At 46.7% G+C, this 24,048-nt stretch overlaps 1 protein-coding gene across 1 annotated transcript; it reads left to right on the top strand.

The window, feature by feature from the left end:
- The first annotated feature begins 22,344 nt into the window (after nt 1-22,344).
- LOC128576078 (COP9 signalosome complex subunit 3-like) lies at nt 22,345-23,678 on the top strand. Its single transcript, XM_053578092.1, is given in 2 exon segments — nt 22,345-23,263; nt 23,266-23,678. Coding segments are annotated over 2 exon segments (1,128 nt in total). The 5' UTR covers nt 22,345-22,350; the 3' UTR covers nt 23,481-23,678.
- Nucleotides 23,679-24,048: the final 370 nt, after the last annotated feature.

Here is a 24,048-nt window from a genome sequence, read left to right as displayed (position 1 = left end):
AACCGTCCACCTACGACCAACCGACCTTCAACACCGCAGACAGCACCGTACACTGGGAAATGGAAGGTAAAACCGTCCACCTATGACAATCGACCTTCAACACCACAGACAGCACCGTACACTGGGAAACGGAAGGTAAAACCGTCCACCTACGACCAACCGACCTTCAACACCGCAGACAGCACCGTACACTGGGAAATGGAAGGTAAAACCGTCCACCTATGACCAATCGACCTTCAACACCACAGACAGCACCGTACACTGGGAAACGGAAGGTAAAACTGTCCACCTACGACCAACCGACCTTCAACACCGCAGACAGCACCGTACACTGGGAAATGGAAGGTAAAACCGTCCACCTATGACCAATCGACCTTCAACACCACAGACAGCACCGTACACTGGGAAACGGAAGGTAAAACTGTCCACCTACGACCAACCGACCTTCAACACCGCAGACAGCACTGTACACTGGGAAATGGAAGGTAAAACCGTCCACCTATGACCAATCGACCTTCAACACCACAGACAGCACCGTACACTGGGAAACGGAAGGTAAAACCGTCCACCTACGACCAACCGACCTTCAACACCGCAGATAGCACCGTACACTGGGAAACGGAAGGTAAAACCGTCCACCTACGACCAACCGACCTTCAACACCACAGACAGCACCGTACACTGGGAAACGGAAGGTAAAACCGTCCACCTACGACCAACCGACCTTCAACACCGCAGACAGCACCATACACTGGGAAACGGAAGGTAAAACCGTCCACCTACGACCAACCGACCTTCAACACCGCAGACAGCACCATACACTGGGAATGAAAGCCCTAGTCAGCAGATTGTGCTGGAAGAACTGGACAGCCACATGTTGAAATAGGACCCCTTTCTCTTGCCATATACAAAAATTGATTCACAATGGATTAAAAACTTAAATTTAAGGTATGAAACAATAGCAATGACTGATAAAAATATAGAAAAAACTTCTCTAGACATAGGCAGAGAATTTATGACTAAGACCCCAAAGGCAAATGCATTAGCAATAAAAGCAGATAAAGGCACTGAAATAAATTAAAAACTTCTTTATGGCAAAGGAAGTCATCAGCAGAGTAAACTGCTAGCCTACAGAATAGGAGACAATATGAGAAAACTATACATCTAACAAAGGACTAATGTCCAGAATTTACAAAGAACTCAATCAAACAAATCAGTAGGAAAAAAAAGACGACTCCCTAGACAAGTGGACAAAAGATATTAACAGAATTTTTTTCAGAAGAAGATAGAAAAATGGCGAAGAAACATCACAAAAAGTTTGATACCACTAATCCGCAGGGCACTTGAAACTAATACCACAACAAAATGCCACCTTATCCTTATCAGAATGGTCGTTATTAAAAAGTCAAAAACCAATAGATGGCTAGCAGGCATGCAGAGAAAAAGAAAAGCTTGTACAATTTTGGTGGGATCATAAACTCATACAACCCTATGGAGAAGAGAAGGTTCTTTAAAGAACTGAGAGTGGATGTATCATTAGATTCAGAAATCCCACTCCTGGATATCTACCCATAAGACACGAAATCATTTCATCAGAAAGACACCTGCACTTGGATGTTTATCGCAGTATAATTTATAAGTGCAAAGATATGAAATCAATCTAATTGCCCATCAATTCATGAGTGGACAAAGAAAAAAAAGAGTGGACATAAAGTACTATTCAGCCATAAAAAGAAATCAAATAATGTCTTTTGTGACAACTTGCGTAGAACTGGAGACCATTATCCTAAGTGAAGTGTCTTAGAAATAAACAACACTGTATGTTGTCATTAATTAGTGGGAGTTAATGATGGGCACATATGGGCACAGAAAGAGGTAAGAAACGTTGGAATTTAAGAAGGGAGGGTCCTGGGATAAAGCTACCTCATGGGTACAAGGAACCCTGGCCTGGTGACCAGAACACAGAAAGCCCTGACTTCAAGCATTACAAGGTGTATCCATGCAACAAAACATTTGTATCCCTTAATATTTTGAAAAAAAAAAAGAAAAAAGTACAGGATATGTAGACATTCTTAAATAAATGATAGGTCTGTCTTCTGACGTTCCCCCAACTTCTACAGTCATTGATGAAGAAAAAAAGTCACTAGAAATTAGCCATGAAACCACTTTCATGAAGTTTCAGAAAATGCTGAGTGAGACCAAAAAGTTAAAAATTCTCTGGACCTGGGAAACCTTGAAACCAACCATTGTCACCCTCCTTGGGAGAGCGCTCCTGAAATTTCAGAGAGTGCAAAATTAAGCAGATTTCTGATTGGACGTGCAGAATAGAGACGACATTGCACCAGGAAATAATTCAGGGTCGAAATAATGGGGCGTCAGAAATGCACATTGTCAGCAAATACATGAATGAATTATTGGGTTTCAAGGGATCATATTATTCCACCACTTGTAGTGATGTCTTGGTGACTTTAAAGGTGATTTTTGTTAATATGTTGGAAAGAAACTTCCCTATTTTACAGTACAGCGTGTTGCTATTTACAGAATGACTTCACTATTCTGGCTCTGGGAGCTAAGTAGGTCATTGAAATTTTGTTTGTGAATGTGGGAGCAGTGCTAGCTCAGCTCACAGCAGCTATGTGACCAGACCCCATGAACCGGGCCTGCCGCTGGCAAACAGCCCTTCCCAGATTCTGCATCTTCCATCAGCGAAAAGTGCTGGAAAGAGTTGTTTGCGTCATTCCACAAATGGTTATTGAATACAGGTTACACAGGGGACACTGCTGTGGGTTTAGGGGTTGTAGACGTCCACGAGGCTGACCCTGCCTTTGCGGGTTGTGACATCCAGGGTTGGGAGGCCTCAGCACAGAGCATCTCAGTCTGTGGCCCGTTTCACGACCCTAACTCCCCGTATTTTCTGGGATTCGTGGCTGACCAAGTGACTACGGATGGTGTGGTTTTTTCCTCTTTTGTAATCATTCACCCTCTAGAACATAAGGCTCATGAGAGCAGGATTGTGTCAGCATCCCACTTGGAAGTGACACAGAGTCTGTTACGTGAGCTTGTGCCCTAATTACAACCTGCACTAACCAGTATCATGAGGTTGGGGTCAATTGAGCCTCAGAGAGGACACTTGCCAAAGCCACCCACACAGTGAGCCCTGACCAGGAGCCCGGACCAGGTCTTCTGGGCTTCCTGAGTTGAAAGGCATCACAAGCTATTCTCGGTTTTTAAGAGGAGAAGTTGTGAAGACATCCAGCGGGGTCTTCACACCCAGTTCTGAACAAAGTGTGTTTACTCTGGCACTGGAACCCTCCCTCCACCCTTGGCGAGGTGGTTTAGGTTGCGAGGGCTCTTCACTCATCAGTGTGCTGGGCCCAGGCCAGCAGATGAGATGTGAGCAGGTGGGGAGGGTGTCTGGGGTTCCAGGCCAGCAGATGAGATGTGAGCAGGTGGGGAGGGTGTCTGGGGTTCCAGGCCAGCAGATGAGATGTGAGCAGGTGGGGAGGGTGTCTGGGATTCCAGGCCAGCAGATGAGATGGGAGCAGGTGGGGAGGGTGTCTGGGATTCCAGGCCAGCAGATGAGATGTGAACAGGTGGGGAGGGTGTCTGGGGTTCCAGGCCAGCAGATGAGATGTGAGCATGTGGGGAGGGTGTCTGGGGTTCCAGGCCAGCAGATGAGATGTGAGCAGGTGGGGAGGGTGTCTGGGGTTCCAGGCCAGCAGATGAGATGTGAGCAGGTAGGGAGGGTGTCTGGGGTTCCAGGCCAGCAGATGAGATGTGAGCAGGTGGGGAGGGTGTCTGGGATTCTAGGCCAGCAGATGAGATGTGAGCAGGTAGGGAGGGTGTCTGGGGTTCCAGGCCAGCAGATGAGATGTGAACAGGTGGGGAAGGTGTCTGGGGTTCCAGGCCAGCAGATGAGATGTGAGCAGGTAGGGAGGGTGTCTGGGGTTCCAGGCCAGCAGATGAGATGGTGAGCAGGTGGGGAGGGTGTCTGGGGTTCCAGGCCAGCAGATAAGATGTGAGCAGGTGGGGAGGGTGTCTGGGATTCTAGGCCAGCAGATGAGATGTGAGCAGGTAGGGAGGGTGTCTGGGGTTCCAGGCCAGCAGATGAGATGTGAGCAGGTAGGGAGGGTGTCTGGGGTTCCAGGTCAGCAGATGAGATGTGAGCAGGTAGGGAGGGTGTCTGGGGTTCCAGGCCAGCAGATGAGATGTGAGCAGGTAGGGAGGGTGTCTGGGGTTCCAGGCCAGCAGACCCGCTGCCTTTGTGCTTTTGTGTATCTGACAGCATCTCATCTTGCCCATGGAACACGGTGACACAAAGCCCGAGGCTGGGTGATCGCTGAGAGTTTCTGCCTTTGAGCCAGTGACTTTTTCAAAGTGAGGACCATCCTGTTGTGGTCAACCGAGGGAGGACAGAGAATAAATGAGTGGAATCAATATTCATTTACTATCACATTTTTAAACATTTCTCATGATAACACTGGAGACCCATTTTATATCCTTTAATCTCATCCGGAGTTGGGACTTCAGGGAACGGGCTGAAGGTCACACAGAGAAGTGGAGTACGGATCCAACACAAGCTCGTGATGCCAAACCCACACTTCTGTCCCCACAGTGGCATGTTTTTTTCTTCCCAAAAAGTAGCTTCAAATTGGCCTTTTATGTACATGTGCATTTGAGTGAAAAGGATCTACCACTATCAAGCCAAAAATAAACAGTAAAAATAAACCCGTGGTGAGTTTATTTGACTCACGTTACAGGATGAATCACCGTGAAAGATAAAGGCAGAGGCAGAGCGAGGTACTGAGTGGGCCTGGGGTTCTCGCCCCCAGCCTCAGCTTCTGGGGCCCCAGTGGAATTCCCCTCCAGAGTTCAGAGCTTCGCAAGCTGTCCAGCCGCAGGGAGGGCATCTGTCCCTGCAAGTGTTTCTTTCTTTCTTCTTTCAATTCTTTTTTTTTATAACCTCTTGTTACATGGTTCAGTTATTTCAAGTTTTCTGATGGGCTTTGGTACCAAAATAGGCTATTCTGAAATTCACAGTGAGAGGCACTACTTACCAGGACCTACGGCAGACAGCTAATCCGACGTGCCTTGGGGTCTGAATGTCACCTTCAACCTTCTGCTCTCAGTCTGAATTCAGAGCATGTGTGCTTTTCCTTATCTGAGATTCGTATATGGTCCCTTTATGAAGATTAAAACATATAGCAAATCACATGTATGAACTTGATTTGGGAGAGATATTCGTTTTGTCGTGTATAAAATACATGCAACCTTGTACAAATGATTTGACCTCTCTGTGCCCTACAGCCTCACCTGTGAGTCGGGTCCACGACAGGAAGTCAGAGGTCACCCCAGACATTAAGGAGCTGGAACCCAGCATGGCAGCTGTACCGTGCTGGCTCTTACTGATCAATAATGCTCCCTTGAGTCCTGTGATGTCTCATGGCTGCAGAGTTATTAAATCCCAGGAAGCACTACTTACTGGTGACTTTCACAAAATAATACACAGATTGCAACTGTCATCCTCCAGGCCAGGTTTGCTGTGTTGGGTGGCAATGAATTATTATTGAGCAACTACAGTTAATGAAAGTGAAACTCTCAAATTTAATTGGAATAGAAAGCAAAGGAGAAATTCTACCACCGCCTAGAGATTTGAAAGGCCACGTGAGTGATCACAGCAGCAATAACGCCATTACTGGTGATGACCATGGTGGTGTTTGCAGCAGTGGACAGGAGATGAGCATTGCCAGTGCCATCGGACACATGGGACCCTATTCCAGTCATTGATGGGGCTAACTTACAAAGTGACCTAGAGGCCTATTTTAAGCATTGGTGGCTGGCAAGTGTGAGCTTTTTCTTCCATTGAAATAAGAGAAAAATAAATTAGGTCAAAACAATGGCTAGAAAAGTAAGCTTCAAGCTGAGCGGCATTAATAGTGTCCGTATTAGTGACATGGTGATGATGAGAATCACAGCAGCAGCAACACCGATAGTTACAACAGTACCCACCATGGTTGGTGACGCACATCAGCCACCGGGCTAAGTAATCCACGTGGACTGTAATGTTTTAAGGTGACACCTGCACAGAGAATGTTCCTGAAGGGGACCCAGGGGAGTAGGACCCTGCTTTCCACGTGAAGCTCCTATACGTGGGAGCTCACACATCCTTGGGCCTCAAGGACACTCCAGGCTGTGGGGCCAGGCGGGGGATGACGCCTCGTGCTCTGCAGGTGACAGCCGCATTACTAACTCAGCCCCCACTCTCTAAATCTGGTTTCCCCTAAAAGCAGAGTGTGAGACAGAATTTGGGTGCAGATAGTTTCTTTGGAAAGTGACCCTAAATCAGTAGTGAGGGAGTGCTGAGAGTGCGCCGGTACAAGTGGAAAAGCGAATGGAAGGAACATTTTTAAACTATTTACCAGAACCAGAACTTGGCCTCCGTTGACCTGGGGCCACATAGAATCCTTTACAGACAGTTGCTTCAAGGATGAGAGGTTGTAACACTTTCCTGTCACCTTCTCATGGCCAGAGGCTGGGGCTTTTACACAAAGAATACTGTGGAGCTTCTGGGATGCCCTGCGGGTGGGCTGAGACGGCATCGCAAAAGCCCTGAGGCGGAACAGGAGAACCGGGGAGGCTCCTGCCCTAAGGGAGACGTCTGCAGTGGGCACAGAGCTGCGGGGGGCTGCCTGAAGTCAGAGGTCCGGGACACAGAGTGTCGAGGCGCCTGCCACCTCCTGCGTGCTTTTAGCTCTGATCATGCCTGTGTGATGTCCATTCTGCCACTGGCTCTTCACGGTGGCAGCCAGGAAGATCTCTGAACATCCTCCCGCAGGTGTCCTTGAGGCTGACACTGAGATGTATTCCCTCCCCCTCCACCGCCTGCCTCACTCTTCCCCTAGTCTAAGGGGCTGTCCTGTCAGGTGACCCAGACCACCATCCACATCAGATCTGGCCTTGCTGGGCGAGTTGACTGCACTGACCGCTCCCCATCACCAGGAGGAATGGAAGCCACAGAACACGCCCCCTCCCTGCCCCCCTTACATGGAGACAACCTCACCTCCCCCGAGGATCAGGTGGTCACCAGGCAGGACGGGAACCTTTGTGCCTGACTTTCCGCTGGTACAAGGAGTCCCAAGACAGCAGGTGGCAGCCATATCAGCGGGCCTGATGGCCCCTAACTGTGACCCCTGGTTGTGGAAGGAAGCACAGTGTCTGTAGGTGGGTCAGTGAGAGTCAGGGTGAGTGGAGAAAGTCCGACTTTTGCCTGTGCATTCTTCCTGGACTTGTGAATTCTGTCTCAGGGGAACATCTCCCCGTGCGTGAATTGTCACTTCCGAGCACATGCTGATTGTGCAGGCCGCCTCCTCGAGGGGCGCGACATTGCCCCAGTGGTGTCTAGACCAACCTTCTCCAGGCCTTCTGGCACTCTTCAGGGCTGGCAGCTCCTAAGAGATGAAGCATGTGGCAGGAGCCGTGGATCTCTCTTGGGAGAAGAAGATCGCACTTTCTTTTTTTAAATTTCTAAAATATTAAGTATGTACAAACATTGCATCACAGGGATACACGTGTAATGCTTTAGTCTGGGCTTTCGGGTGCCTGTCACGAGGACGATGTCCAGTAACTCAAACAGGTAAGTCGTTACCCTCAGCTCCCCCAGGCTCTCCCCTTTCTGCTTCCCAATGTCCATGCCACCTCCTGTGCCCCTGTCTGGGGCCGTCCCCGGCATCCACTTCTTAGTGGGAGCACGTGGTGTTTGTGTTTTCATTCCCGAGATGCTTCACTTAGAAAATCGTTCTCGGTTCCACCCAAGTCACTGCAAAGGACGGAACTTCATTCTTTTTGCTGGCTGAGTGTGTGTGTCTGTGTGTCACTGTGTGTGTGTGTGTCTGTGTGTGTGTGTGTCTGTGTCTCTGTGTGTGTCTGTCTGTGTGTGTCTGTGTTTGTCTGTGTGTCTGTCTCTGTGTGTGTCTGTGTGTGTGTCTCTGTGTGTGTGTGTCTGTGTGTCTCTGTGTGTGTCTGTGTGTGTGTCTCTGTGTGTCTGTGTGTGTATGTGTCTGTCTCTGTGTGTGTCTGTGTGTGTGTGTCTCTGTGTGTCTGTGTGTGTGTCTGTGTCTCTGTGTGTCTGTGTGTGTGTGTGTCTGTGTCTCTGTGTGTCTGTGTGTGTGTGTGTGTCTCTGTGTGTGTCTGTGTGTGTGTGTCTCTGTGTGTCTGTGTGTGTGTGTCTGTGTCTGTGTGTCTCTGTGTGTGTGTGTGTCTGTGTGTGTCTGTGTGTATGTGTCTCTGTGTGTCTGTGTGTGTGTGTGCTCATATAGTGAAGGGCACTTAGGCTGATTCCACATTGTTGCGTTATGACCTGTGCTGTGATAGACATTCAAGTGCAGGTGTCTTTTTGATAAAATTATTTCCTGTCCTTGGGATTGCTGGATAGAATGGTGGGTCTATTTTTGGCTCCTTGAGGAATCGCTGTACAATTTTTCAGAGATTGTACCATTTGCAGCTCCACCGAGAGTGTATCAGCATTCCTTTTTCCTTGCATCCATGCTAGCCTCTGTTTTTTGGCTTTTTGATAATGCCATTCTGACAGGGTCAAGGTGGTCTCTTATTGTAGTTTTAATTTGCATTTGCCTGATGATTAATGATGTTGAACATTTTAAATAAAACAAAGCCTTTGGGTTGAGCCAACTGAATGCAGAAATATGAATTTATTACGCAGGTGCTCCCTGCACCCTGAATACGGCTGCCCTCAGAGTTACTGATGTTGGGGAAGACGAACATCAGTCAGGGATAAGTGTCTGTTCCAGTAAGGACACCTCATTTTCCAGCTGGCTACTGCCCCCAGTAACCTGGCTGCAGGTGACAGGTTGCAGTGCTCAGGGGATGGAGCCATGTCAAAGACGGAGGGCCGATCTGTGGGGCTGGAGGTTTGGGCACATGTGGGCAGCAGGACTTGGGCTAAGTGTGGCAAGAATCCAGATCTATGTTGGGAGACGCCAAATATTAAATATACATAACTTGCACCCTGCCACCCCGGCCACGCCAGTCACACACCTGTTGTCCAGCCACTCTGTGGCTGGGCACACGTGGGCTGCCATTCCGTCCAGGAGTCGGCAGCCTCCCTGGTTCTTCTGCAGCAGACTTTTCTGGTGGGCATCAACATCAGGCACAAATGTCTTTTGTTCTCATTTCTGTGTGCCCGGGTATGTGTGTCTTTGGAAGAACTTTTTGGCCCTGATTTTTAATTTTTCACCTTCCAGATCTCCACCCTATTAAGCTAAGCCACTTATCACGAGGGTCCACCTTTAATTATATAGCTGAACCATCTCTCTCTCCATAAATCTGAGAAATCCAACTGTTTGGATATACTTCTGCAGGACAAAAAAATCCATCCTCAAGACTAGATCTTGAGTCAGGAGGCATTATTAATAATAATAATGACAAGCATCAGTAATACATCTACTAGCATGCAGCTCTAAAATTACTCTTAAATCTTTTAATTCTGCTATGCTATAGTTTGCCCTACCTTTTACTAATTATGTGGCTTGCTGGTAAATGTCTAACAATCATTGCTTCAGAAAGAAAACAACACGATCAGTAGCATTGTGCCAATCTACAAGGTGGAAATGCTCCCATGATACCCAATGCCAAGGTCATGACGTAACGTGGTGGCAGGTGGGCAGGGGAGCAGGTGCTGCAGCTGGCTCTGGTGAACTGACCTGCGTCCGCCCCTGCCTCCCACTTGGGTTAAATCAGTTTCCTCACCCTCAGCTTCTCTGCGTTCAGCACCAGCCTTGATGAGATGATCTCTATGATTCCTCTGCAGAGTGAAATAGTTTTCAATGTGACCAGGAGGGGTTGTACAAAAGATGAATTACGCATAGCAGAATCTTTTTCCATCAAAATATTTGGTAAGACTTGAAAACTCACTGTAAATAAAATCAGCTGTAAATATTTTCGAATGGGTGTATTGTGGCAAGAAATGTACTATGATTACATTTCTATTTTTAAAACAGAAAAAAATATATTTTTACTTTAAAAATCCCATTGCCAGCAGGATTTTCAGTTGACAACGTGTATGAGTGAGGTGGAAAATATACGTCAGAAATGAAGGCTGAGGATTAAAGATGCTACACAAAGCGAAAGGGTCGGAGAGTGAGCTAAACCGCCCGGGTCTCACTCACACCAGCCATATTTAAAGCACTTAAGGGATTACACACAAGGACTAAAATCAGGGACTCAACTGCTTGAATTGTGAACTCTTATCCTAATAAAATAATTTGCGACATCCTAACTCCATACTTGCCATGTTTGTTTTCTCTCATAAAAGTGAGGATAAGGGAATAGCCTTAATCTGATGAAAACCATCTATAAAATACCCACAGGCAGCACCTCAGGGAACGGGTAAAGACTAAACGCCTCCCTCATTCCCAGGGGCGCCTCCCCCACGGGGAGAGATGAGGTTAAACCCCAGGTGTCTACAGCACGAGGCAGGGCGGGCTCAGCGGTGCTCAGAGGCGTAAGGACCGTGTGGAAAGAGCTCCCCGGACAGAGGGGCGTTCCGATGGGAGGAGGCAAACTGGAAAACAGGAACGCTTGGTGGAATATGTGGTCGTCTTCTCCTGGACCTTCTGGGATGGGTGCTGAGCCCAGGTGAAATGGAAGACAGAATCTGCCTGAGGAAAGCTGCAGACGCAAACATAATATAGTCCGCAGAGAACAGCAGGTCAGTCTTCTGGGAGGGATGTAAAGTGGTTGAAGAAAACAGAGTCAAACATGCTGTTTAAAATTTGGTTTAACCCAAACCATGAAGCCAAATTGTGTGTTTCCTGGATGGAAACCAACTGAGTCTCCATGATTGACAGGGGTGCCACGATTTGGGTTTCAGCAGTTTGGAGGCAGACACAGCTCTCAAGTCTTGTACTTGTAAGAATCTTCTGTACATGCACAGAGAATTAATGCTGAAAGGCACCAAGAAACCACTGAGTGAAATCTTTCCTATTATAGATAAAATAGTAGAGGATCAAGGAGAAGTAACATGTCCAAGGTGCATCGGTAGCAAAGACACACTGAAAACGCAGATGCAATTTCCCCAACAAGTCGCCTTCCCGCTGGGTGATGTTGGCAGAAACTCTCAGCCCATGGTTTTATGGTTCCTGAGCGGTCTGTACAGAATTTTAACAACAAGGAGTTAAAGATAGGAGCATTCGATGGAGGTGAGTAATCACAGCAAACAACACTTTGCAGGAAACAGATTGATTCCTTCGCTTGTGGGCAGAAGTCTAAACACAGCCCAACTGGATTACTGGACTGGGAATCTCTTAATATTCATGAAATTTTTATGTTGCACACTGAACACATTATATCGTGAGATTGGAGAGCCCAGGTCTTGAACACGGAGTGAACTTATAGTCACGTGACACACGAGACTTCTGCATACCATGGAAGTCACTGTGGGGATGAGAGTCAGAGACGTCAACCTGTATTCTCTGCAAATCCCTTCAGTAAGGGGACATCTCTCCGTGTCTGCCACATTCTATGTCATAGTAACTCCTATAACAAACAACTGTTTGGGGTTTTTTTTGCAGCTTTTGGCCAGGGCCAGGTTAGAACCCACCACCTCTGGTATATGGGGCTGGTGCCCTACTCCTTTGAGCCACCGGTGCCTCCCCAAACAACTGTCACTTTTATCTATTAAAGATCCCTTCTCTGCTTCTTCTGTCTCCCTCAAGACCTTTCCTTTTCTTTCCCCGCCTTCCTCTGCCTGGTGTAGGTGTGGGTGACAATCTCAGGACCCTGTGGCCCAGACCTCTCACCCTCAGCGACAGCTGTTTTGACCCATCCTCTTGACGTCAGTGAGGGCCCTGAGGGGGAACAGAAGACTCAGAATCAGAGCCTTCCTTGGGACTTTACGGGTGGCCACAGAGAGAAGCTTTCTCTCCTCTTTTAGGTCAGAAAGTGCAAGCATTTGGTTCCAGAATGACATGCCACCACTACTTGGCAAACGTACAATTGGGTTGTATGTGAGTCAAGTGCAGCCAAGGAGAACCATGGACAGCGTCACTCCTGAAGTCCCTGCAGCCGGCGCTGCCCATGCCGGTGAGCAATGCTCTGTCGGCGCTTAAGCAGAGGCACGGACTGCGTGGTGGGCCCACTATGCTCCAGGTGTGTGCTGGGAGGCCCAGAGGCAAGCGGGGTACTCTCCTGCCCTCCAGGTTTCACAGCTGTTTGCGGGGTGCGTGCAGTTTCTAATGTCAGGCCGTGGGAGAGTAACGATAATGGAGATGAGCAGTTGGCACTGGGAGGATCGAGCCTGGGCAGGAACGTTGTTGAGATCTACAGACCCTGGGGCACAGCCGTCAGCATGGGCAGCCACTGCGCTGAAGCCCAGCTCAGGGCACACGTTTGCCAGATGGAAGGTGAGTGTCTGCAAAATTTGGGGTTTGAAGTCGCCTGGGACATCTGGGGGCTTTTCAGAAGACTAGTGTTTCTGGGGCCTCACTGGAAACGAAATCGGAGATGCAGAGAGTTGCCAAGTGGCGAGGAGCTTTGACAGATGCCAGCTGCCAAGGAGGAGCAAGTGGTGGGAGAGCCACGTGGCCCCACCGGGGAGGAAGAGCTGCCCACTGAGGGGGCAGGCTACACGGGCGCTGGGAAGTTACGGCAACTCAGAGAGATGGTGCAAGTCCAGTAAGGAACGTCAGGGGGAACTACATCCAGACCCTCAGTAAAGCGGACTCCCAGCTATGTCTGCCAATTGGAGGGCAAACTCCCCTGGCCAGCCTGCTCCCGGAAAGCCTTCCTGATCTTGGACAACATTAAGTCAGAACCATCATGAACCTTATATTACCACTCTGATGGTTCCACAAAGGAAAATTTTCCCAGCTACGCTTTTCTTCTTTTCCTCTTTAAGGCCTTCTACGCAGGCCTTAAACTTGCCTGAAGTTTATTTTTAAAACTTATTCCAGGCTGGGCACAGTGAAAACACCTGTAACCCTAGCACTCTGGGAGGCTGAAGTGTGAGGATCACTTGAGCTTAGCAGTTTGAGACCCCCTTGAGCAAGAGCGAGACCCCGTCTCTACTAAAAATAGAAAAAGTAGCTGGGCCTTGCGTTGGGTGCCTGTAATTCCAGCTACTCAGGAGGCTGAGGCAGGAGGGTCACTTGAGCCCAGGAGTCTGAGGTTGCTGTGAGCTGTGTGATGACACCATGGCACTCTGCCCAGGGTGACAGAGTGAGACTCTCTGAAAACCAACCAACCAACCAACCAACAAACAAAAACAACCTCTTCAGAAGGAATTTTTCTATGAGGTTTGTAGGATCTATTGATTTGTTACGTGATGTCCACGTGATTGGTGGAGCTGAAGCGTTAGAGCATGTTCCTTCTCGCCTACGAGTCCCAGCCCTTACGGTCTCACCCGCAGGCGTGTGTGCAGTGAGGGTTCACCAGGACCACGGGCGGGCACGTCCCTTACCCACCTCGGGAATACCCAGAGTTGAAATGGCACACTTTCAACTCCCTGGAAGTCTTGACGTATTATTTTGCCATTAATTATCCAGCAATCAGGGTTTAGGGCTTAATATTTCAAGAAACAGAATTTTAATAAGAAATGAAGTGTAAATATTTATATCTGAAAACAAGATAGCAGCAATTAATAGGTGTTCCTGCTTCTTTGCGTCAGAGTCTCTGGGCATCATGTTCCCTAATTACAGTCTCTGGCGTGTCCTGGGCACCATCTATTTCTACCTCCCCTTTTGCAGAGTCTCATTTTTACAAGTACAAAGGTTTGAGAATAAGTATAAGGTCCAAATCAGTCTCCAAGAACTAATTTAGGACAGGCATGCTGAATTTATACCAGAGATCCTATTATATTTAAAAGATTGACTGTTTATGCAAACCTGCCCTCAGTTCCTGTGTGTAACTGTCTAAGCAGGCGTTCGTCTTCTCGAACATCTGCTCACACTGGCAGGCCCCAAAATAAACCTCCACATTAGCAAGTTGCACTTTTAAAAAAAAAACATTTATCCAGAAACATCTGCTGAGCTATTTTCTGTTTCTCCCGCCCTCCCAGGTTTGTTGAAGTGCAGGGAGGTAGGTGCAGGCTGCAGCTTAGATTTCAATCTCAAGCAGGGGAGGCTCGGAAAGGAAGTAGCTACTCATGGGGTGACAGCGAGAGCTAGGAAACATCTCGGGGGAGGGAGAGGAGCACAGGGGAAGCAAATGCTGGGGACTGGACATAGCCCTGGGCGTACACCATGTGGTGCTAGGTTCAAATCCCTGCTGTCTCTTTTTTCCTGGATAGATACAAGCAAGCAGGTCCCCTCTGAGCTGAATGTCACCCTTTAAAACAGTGGTGACAATGCCACTCTCAGAAACTCGAGCCATATATAGGACGATATCTAAAAATCCACACAAGGCATAGTAATGTTCATAATAAACTGAACTGATTCTTGACAGACAAGTCACCGGTGCAGGAGAAATCATCAGCGAGGTGACCACCTGAGATTCTCCCCCCAATCACTCTGCTGCCTGGAATGTGAGCGCTCAAGCTGCTGCGTGTGTCCCGTCCACGTCACTCACAAACTGTCTGCAAAGGCAGGATGAACGTACTTGAAGGGACCTCGCACCACCACCTCCTTCAAGCCATGTTCGTTTCTCCTTCCCTGGACTGGGAACTCTTTGAGAGAGAGAAAAAAAAAAGACTATATTTGGCTGCTTTGTTTGTTTTTCCCAATAGCTTTTACACAGAGCCCTGAGCAAACAGTGGGTTCCCAGGAAAGCACACTGGGTGGAGAAGATTAGGGTCCGAGTGGGAGGCCGGGACGGCGGCACCACTGCCCTTCCGGCCTTGGCTTTTCCCACGGGCACACGACTTCTGCATTGCCCGTTGGAACTCCGAGTCCTTGCCCGCTCTTCCTAAGATGCATCTGGCTTTGGGAGACATTTTCAAGAAGTTTTTGTTTTCTGTTTTAAACCCCAGATGTTACCTCCACTGGAGCGGGGCTGTCCTCCAACGTCCGGTATTTCTTCTGTGTTTTCTGCTGCGTTTTCCACAGCTGGGTTTGTTAGTTATGGGGACACCAACAGTTACAGTGCATGAATCTTGGCATCTCAAGGCTTTGTCAGGAAGGAGACGTGTTTCTTCCTCAAGCAATGTGGGGATGAGATGGCGGGGCTGCCACAGTCTCCAGGAGGAGCCCAGGCTGATGAAAATGCCCATAGCCTCAGTGTGTGGTGTCTAAGTTGATCCAGGGCACTGGGGTCCCCCAGGCAAGTGGAAAACATGAGTGATGCAGCAAGATATCCCGAAGGTTGAGCTCTGGGCATGGTGTGTGCCTCTTTGCCTCATTTGCTGGCCGGAGAAGGCAGGCGAGGCCAGGCGTGCAGCCCCTGACTGAGCCGCCCTTCCCTAGCAATGGCCCTGCTCAGGGTTTACTGAGCACACAGCAGAGGCAGATTCCACGGAGATCCAGAGTGTGGCCCCTGCAATGTGCCCGCTTGGCTTGATCCCAATTCTACACCTTGTCCATTAATAATTTGCTTCTTTGGAAAATGGACATAGTAATAACTTTAGGGAGAAAATAAAGGAGTCGTACATTTATGTTACGTATAGATGTGTGCTCAGTACCCATTAAGGGGATACGACAGCATCAGCACTATTGTAAGACCACAACCAACACATGTTACTTTTATAGCTTCCCTGAGTAAAGTCAGCATCTCAGAAGTGGTACCCAGCTTGGCAGCCCCCTCTCCCGGATCACTGCAGAAGGCCTGGTTCTGGGACCCGTTTCTCAGCTATTTCTGCTCCTCCCTCATGCTGTTTTCACTTTACTTTAACCAGAGTTGATAACTGTTGCCTGTAACCCCTAATTCCTTCCCTGGTACTCTGGAGTGCTAGGTATCCATCTATGAGATTGTCGACATGAACTGGGTAAATTATAAGTCTCAACACTGAGGTTCCTACATCTAAGTTCTCGTGCTTATTTATATATACATATTTTAAGCAATTATATCTTGTACGAAGAGATAAAGAGATTGCTGTACTTATTACAAATAATTTACGCATGGGGGATATTGCAGCTTGGACTAGACAGATGGCTGCTGTTATTTATTTTTTCTTTTTTAAGTTTTCTGGAAAATGTTACTGCCTATTCCGTATTCATAACCACAGGTTATGTGCAAATGTTACGTTTGATTGTTCCCTTGTTCTTTTTCACTTCTATAAATGCATTTTCTAAGATTAATGTTTCTTTTTAAAAATGAGCTAATGTAATGTTAAGTAACGGTTGGAGGCATCTGATAATGTGCTGAGAACCGGAAGTGGGAGAGGGCACCCTGGTCAGTCCGAGAACCGGAAATGGGAGAGGGCACCCTGGTGGTTTAAACACCCAGAACAAGTGCGATCCTTTGTAACTCCTGGCCTCAGGCCCCTGCCCAGTGGCCCCTGCCACCTGCCAGGTGAGAAGCTGTTCCCTTTTCAGCTTGGCTCTAAAAGCCTCTGTGTTCCCAGTGCTGCTTTGCCTGGAGGGTTTTCTGACTATGATTTCTGTTTGTAGATTGGAATCGTGCTGTTTTTCTCAATTAACAATATGTCCCAGAGAGTTTTACATGTTGATTTTTGTCTACCTTGCTGCTTTAGAGGGTGTTCGGTGTTCTAAGCAGCGTCCAAGCCTGTTAGTTATTCCAGGGCTAATAGGCATTTATGTCCTGATTTCTGCTTCTAAGTGAGGCCACATCTGTATGCCTGACTCTCCAGGTGCTGCTGAAAGTGTCTCCGGGACAGACACCTGGAGTCATACGTGGTGCCAATGTACCACCCACGGGCTCTGGAGTGCAGGAGAGCCATTGTCCCCGATTCCCTCACTGACAGGGCTGTGATTCATCTTCCTGTTGCTGCCAAATCAGTGGATGAAGAATCGTACCTTGCTGCTGCTTTAATTTGCTCCCCTGGGCTGGCACAGCTCTCCACACCCTTGCTGGCCTTCCGTGTTCGTCCTCCCGCACATGCCATGTCCATTTGCTGCTGGGCTCCTAATCTTCACCTCACTGATCTGTGGAAGTCACCTGTGTGTCCCTTACGCAGCCGCCTGCCTGCCACGTCCACTGCAAGTACCGTTGTCTTCCCGGCTGTCTACCTGCCTTCCGTTCCTCTGGCTTTTGGCTACCTGGTCCTTCTGCTGAAATCTGTCCCTGGACTGGCCGCCTCTCCTTTCTTTGACCCTCACCCCAATTCTGTGCTAGCACCTCTCACCAAGTCGCTGGGACTACAGGTGCCCACCACCACGCCCGGCCAGCTTTTCTATTGTTAGTAGAGAGGGTCTCGCTCTGGTTCAGGCTGGCCTCCAACTCCTGAGCTCAAGTGATCCACCCACCTTGGCCTCCCAGAGAGCTGGGATTACAGGTGGGAGCCACCGCTCCAGCCTCCAACTCATATTTTTAAAAAATGCACGTAATTTTGTCCCTCTTTGCAACCCTCTCCCACCATATTTTCCTCTCCCCACGCCAGAGGTAATTATATCCTGATTTTGGCATTTACCATTTGCCACAACTTTATACTTTTACAATGTTTATATGTGTCCATCACTGTGTGAGGATGTTTATATGTTTTCTGGAATATTCTAATGGTTCAGATTAAATTTTTTTTTTGATAAAAGAAAGAAATCTGTGCTTGGCTTCATTTACTTTCCAGGTCTGTGAGCACACTGCAAGCCCTGGGTCCCCGGTGTGTATTCTGCGTTCTCTCACCAGCAGGTCACGTGTCCCTCCCTGGTCTTATGTCGCGTGGGTATTTTTAGCTGACTGGCCGACATGTGAATGTCAGACGTCGTTCTCCCGGGCCTTATTGTCCATTCCCGAGTGGTGTGTCTGGGTCACATTGCTCAGGCCTCACTGTCCCCTTGGGCCAGACTCTCAGTTCTTGATCTCTGGGCATGAGGAAGAGGCTGGTCTGACGAATAAGGTGTAAAGTAGACTCTGCTCCCTTAGAGTTCCTCTGCAGCCGTGACTTATCACCATTGTTCTAGCTTTTCAGAATAAAGTTAATTTACTTGTTTAAGAGAAAAAAATAAAAGCAAACTAAAAACATTGTGCTCTAGTCAATCAGTCCGTGCTGGGCTCCCAGGCTTGTAGAAGGTTCTGGAGATCTCTGGGCCCTTGGACACCCCATGCAGAGGGACAGGAGGGGTGCAGAGTGCTCAGGAAAGAGCATCAGGATGCAGAAGGGCGGCGCGGGGAAACAGAACAGCAGTGATTCTCCACCAGGGTGCTGTGGAAATTTTTAAAGGTCATTAATTAAATTATTTTCGAAGCACAGTCAGTGTATTCTTTTTTCACTCTTTTTTGGATTAACATAATTGAAGGGTGCGGTGGAAGTTTCACTATGGATTCAAGGGTTCTGTGAGACAAAAAGGGTCAAAACCACTGCTCTAGAGAGGAGGGAAGTTCCAGAGGAAAATAGAGAAAATCATCCAAGCTCCGTGGGCCGGGGAAGGGCTTTGGCTCCAATCTACACTAAACGGGACCATTGAGTGCTTTAACCAGTAGAGAAATACGCTCGTGTTTGATTCAGGAGCTGGTCATGGCTGCTGCACAGACAGGCCGTGTAGAGGAGGGAGCGTTTAAGGAGGCTTGTGCTGATGAAGTTTGAAGGTGTGATCAATGCAGAACAGTCATTAGGATGCGAGGGGTGTGTTTCCATTTCAGACGCGCCACTGGTGCTTCTATCAGAGAAGGACCAGCAAGCTCTGCCGTCCCTTCATCTGCAGGCCACACTGTGTCCGCTCTCTTTTCACCCATCAGCTCGATCCTAAGATTTTGCTGTTGAAGACATCCCAAAGGAATGGAATCCTCAAGAGCAAGGAACTAGAATAGTTTTTCTTTTATTTTAAAATTTCTGTCAGGTTCAACCTTACTATTTCAACTCGCTACTCTTATTCTGAAATAATAATTAATCATGTCAACTTAATAAAATCGAATTCATGAGCAGAGGGGATTCTGGTTAACTCAGCTCCGGTCACAGAGTGAAAGCTTCCTCCGTGCTTTACCTCACGTTTGCAACTTAAAAAATAAGTTGCTTTCCAATAAAATTGAAGTGAACTCCTATGAACTGAAGCAAAAGCTATGATGTATGGGAATTTTCCGTAGCATTCTTTGAACGCTTTCCTTCACATCAGAGGTGGCCTCATGATCAGAGTCGGCGATAATTCTCTCTTTGGAGCAAGCTTAACAATTGCCACAGTTGTTTTTATTTATTTTCATTTATTTTTTACAGTTCAGCCTGGTAGAAGGAGCTTAGAGTAGGGTTTAGAACCCTCCAGGTGCACACACAAACACACACCCTCTCACACACACCATCTCTGACTTTCGATTTGACATCATACAAGTTTTTTTGACTAAGCATCACTTTCCTCTTACTAGTTTTAAAATAGGTGCAATTATGATTCATTTTTATCCGTCATAGGGTTTTGGAATGACCAAGTGTTTCATGGTTACAAAGACTATGAGATGTAATTGATGCTATTATTATGATTCAACAAGACCAGATATGGTACAACATCCTATAAAAATACAGGTCACACAGTGTGGTCCCAAACACCACTTAGAGAAAAAATTTTCCAAATGCTATGTTTTATTCAATAACCTGACATGATTGTTGAATTTAACTTATTTCAAGTTATTCTTTAACTCGACAAATATGTACATTTCCTGATTGAATGATCATTGCTACCCAATTATGTGGATATGACTTTATAAACAGCCCTTAATTCTCCCTCTCAGGACCTCATCTCGCCAACCCTGCCCCGTCCCAGCACCTCCCTGCCACTCAGCATCCCCCACACAGGGCATCCTCCACACAGCTGCTTTGTTGAAAATATGTTTCATTAAGTTCCTCCTCTTCTTATAAACCTCCCCAGGTTACGCGTTCTCTCCAGTATAACCCGTCTACTTTCTGCCATGGCTTCCAAACCCTTGGGTTATTTCACTGACCTAAATAGTCAAAAAAAAAAAAAAGTAAAAAATAAAATAAAATAGTCACTGAAACCCCCCAGGATGTTCCTGTCAACCCTCCACTTGCCCAGGCTGCCTTTCCTTTCTCTCCTGTTCCCCATCCTCACCTTTGACCTAATGAGATCTTCTATGACCTCTGACCTTTGTGAGAGGTGACCCTCTAACCATACATGTTGCATACGACCCTGTCACTGTGTGCATCACACTCCGACCTGACACTCCAGGGACAGCAAGAATCTGGGGATTCAGAGCTGTGTGCTGCTGTTACTCTGGAACTTTCTCTAGTGCCGGTGTCGGGTGCTTAAAAATGCTGGTGACCCCATTTCCACGGGTGTGAATTTCATGAGCAAACCCTTTCAGTTTCAGGTTGACTGATATTTATTTTGCACCTGTTCATAGGTTACAAGTAGGGGAAGGCCTAGAAGATTCACTGTGGACGAAGCAGATGGCTTTCTGCCTTCACGGAACTTTTATCTAGAAAGAGATACAAGCTCGTACCCACAATGGCAGCTGAGGTTGTCAACCCTCCCCAGAGCTCCCTGTGACCAGGAACGTATTTTGTTTCTCAACTTCTCTGCTTGGCAGCACAGTGCCCCGAAGTCAGTAAACAACTGGGCTGACCAGAGCCGCCCTCACTCCTGCAGATTAGGTCGAGGCCTTGCAATCATGTCCATTTACATTTTTAAATCTGGGATCCATTTTGTGCAGTGGATCACACTGGAGTCGCTGGCTCTAATTTTGGGAGACAGAATGTTACAGGGCTAACAGCCATCTGTTTCCTTTGCGCAAATCTGCTACCGTGAAGTGCGAATGCAGATATTTATAGCATTTATTGCATTTTTATTATAATTTTTTTGCTTAATTTATTGGAGGAAATTTAGAACATTTAAAAAAGGATCAAGAAGAAAATAAAAATTATCTAGAGGTAATTTCTGTGAACTGTAAACATATCTGCATTTTTCTTCTCAGCTCCTATGCATTTATGTAAAATTGTGCCTGTGTGTGTGTGTATACATACATACACACACATACACACCCATACACACCCATACACACACATACACACCCATACATACACACACATACACACCCATACACACACACATACACACCCATACATACACACACATACACACGCACACAGCACACATCAACACACATCAACACAGGGTGACCCGTGAAACTGAAAACGTGTGTGAGCACACGCTACATCATTAATTTATGGTGCATTGTAATACTTGATGAAACAATATTATCTGGATTTCTGGACTTTATGGGACAGAAGCTCATTAACACACGCCTGGCAGGTCCGCCTTACTAGTACAGCTCCTCTCTGAGACTCTGAGATCTTAGATGAGCCCATAGGTTACACCCACTTCAACTTTACCACTAAGTGTTTTGTTAGGATAAATTAAGAGCTCTACAATTTTTTTCCATATGTACAGCAAACTATATACAGTTACAAAAATACAATCTCACTACATCGTCTTTGGTCAAGGGAACTCCCCATGCCAGCTCTGTTTCCTCACCCTGCGGGGGTGTGTGGGGGCACAGACTGGCTGGGACGCCAAGTCTGCTGACTCCATGACCAGGTTTCAGGACACGCAGATTCAGAGCCCATGCAAACCTGGGCCTGGCAGGCTGCACGTGAACACCAGGAGGCTGGGCCACACCCTGGCTGTGATCACGGGAGATCATGCTCTGTTCCTGGTTACTGTGAACATTACTCCCTTCACTACTAACACTGGTTTCTTCCAAACTTTATGCTCATTAACATATCCTCAGGTGTGGATTTTAGCGACAACATCATGAGTGTCATGTAACCGCCCCAGATGGAATAGTTCTTGATAATGATAATTTAAATGCTAAATAATGGCCTGGAATGAAATTATACCGACAAATATTAAATCTTAACCACAAGCATCACACTATTCGTACAGAAGTATTTTTTACATCAAGTACTAAGCAGACAATAAAGGGAAGAAATAACCTTGATTTAATGAGCGTCTGCACGTGAGCACACGGTTTCACATGCGAGAAGCCATCTGCAGGTTGTATGTGTGACCAGGCTGCCGTAAACAGATATTCCTGAACACAGCAAATTTATAATATTAAATTTCAGCTTCAATCTTTTTTCAAAAATGATTTTGCACGATTTTCCCAGATGCCTGCCTTTCTGCGTCCCACTGTCTCCAGTAAGTGTTCTGTCCGGAGTATTGTTTCCTTGACACAAATCTTCTTCAAATACAGTTTTGAAAAAGAAAAAAAAGCCCTCTGTTTGGGGCTCTTTTTCCCTGGATAGCATACAGGTCATCTTTGAAAATGACGATCCTGAGGGGGGAAAACATGGCGTCTGCCCTGGAACAGTTTGTGAACAGTGTCCGACAGCTCTCAGCTCAAGGGCAAATGACACAGCTTTGTGAACTGATCAACAAGAGTGGGGAACTCCTTGCAAAGAACTTATCCCATCTGGACACTGTGCTTGGGGCTCTGGATGTACAAGAACACTCCTTGGGCGTCCTTGCTGTTTTGTTTGTGAAGTTTTCTATGCCCAGTGTTCCTGACTTCGAAACATTATTCTCACAGGTTCAGCTGTTCATCAGTACTTGTAATGGGGAGCACATTCGATATGCAACAGACACTTTTGCTGGACTTTGCCATCAGCTAACAAATGCACTTGTGGAAAGAAAACAGCCCCTGCGAGGAATTGGCATCCTTAAGCAAGCCATAGACAAGATGCAGATGAACACAAACCAGCTGACCTCAATCCATGCTGACCTCTGCCAGCTTTGTTTGCTGGCCAAATGCTTTAAGCCTGCTCTGCTGTATCTTGATGTGGACATGATGGACATCTGTAAAGAGAATGGAGTCTATGATGCGAAGCACTTTTTATGTTACTACTATTATGGGGGGATGATCTATACTGGGCTGAAGAACTTCGAAAGAGCACTCTACTTTTATGAACAGCCTCTTAGCAATGCATACCATGAGTTAGCACAAGTTTATTCAACCAATAACCCTTCAGAGCTTCGAAACTTGGTGAACAAGCACAGTGAAACTTTCACTCGTGATAACAACATGGGACTGGTGAAGCAATGCTTGTCATCTCTTTATAAGAAGAATATTCAGAGGCTAACAAAGACTTTTTTAACTCTATCATTACAAGATATGGCAAGTCGTGTGCAGTTATCTGGACCTCAAGAGGCAGAAAAATACGTTCTGCACATGATAGAAGATGGCGAGATTTTTGCAAGTATTAATCAAAGGATGGTATGGTCAGTTTTCATGATAACCCTGAAAAATATAATAACCCAGCTATGCTTCATAACATTGATCAGGAGATGCTGAAGTGCATAGAGCTGGATGAGCGGCTGAAGGCCATGGACCAGGAGATCACAGTGAACCCTCAGTTTGTGCAAAAGAGTATGGGCTTGCAAGAAGATGATTCAGGAAACAAACCATCCAGTTACTCCTGAAACTGACATCTATCTTGAGTTAAGCAAGAGAAACTATCACCTTGGCCGGTGGCAAGTGTTAGGAGGGCAGCAGGGAAGACCATGCCTATATCACCTGGACACCAATAAATAAAGTTTTGTTTTGACATCGTCAGTCCTATGTGCTTTCAGAAAACCATTTTCTCTGCAAAGAAGGAAAAAAAAAATTCAAACTTTAAAGTCTGTTGTGGATTTATTTATCCTCAGATTATTGTTGTTCTCTGCATTAAATCTACTTTTTTGTTTAAAAAAAAAAAGAAAATGATGATCCTTTAGCTCATTTCTGCTGTGTGTCAGAAGCAGTCAGGAACTTTTAAACATCATCTCATTTAATTCTCACGAGCACGGCTCAGAGGATTTATGTAACTTACCTACGTTTATATTATAACATTGTACAAATGTTTTCAAATGTAAGATAGATTTTTATTTTATTTTTATTTTACTAAACTTCCATAAAGATCTTTTGATAAATTGCCAATTAACCAGAAAATATTGAAAGTTTCCTTTCTTCTGTGGGAAGGGGGCCATTCTTAAAAAGCTAACTTATTTA

The sequence above is a fragment of the Nycticebus coucang genome, chromosome 23 (assembly GCF_027406575.1).
Source record: "Nycticebus coucang isolate mNycCou1 chromosome 23, mNycCou1.pri, whole genome shotgun sequence".
NCBI classification, from domain to species: Eukaryota; Metazoa; Chordata; class Mammalia; order Primates; family Lorisidae; genus Nycticebus; species Nycticebus coucang.
The sequence above is the reverse complement of the archived record's forward strand: the minus strand, read 5'-3'. Positions and strand labels throughout refer to the sequence as shown.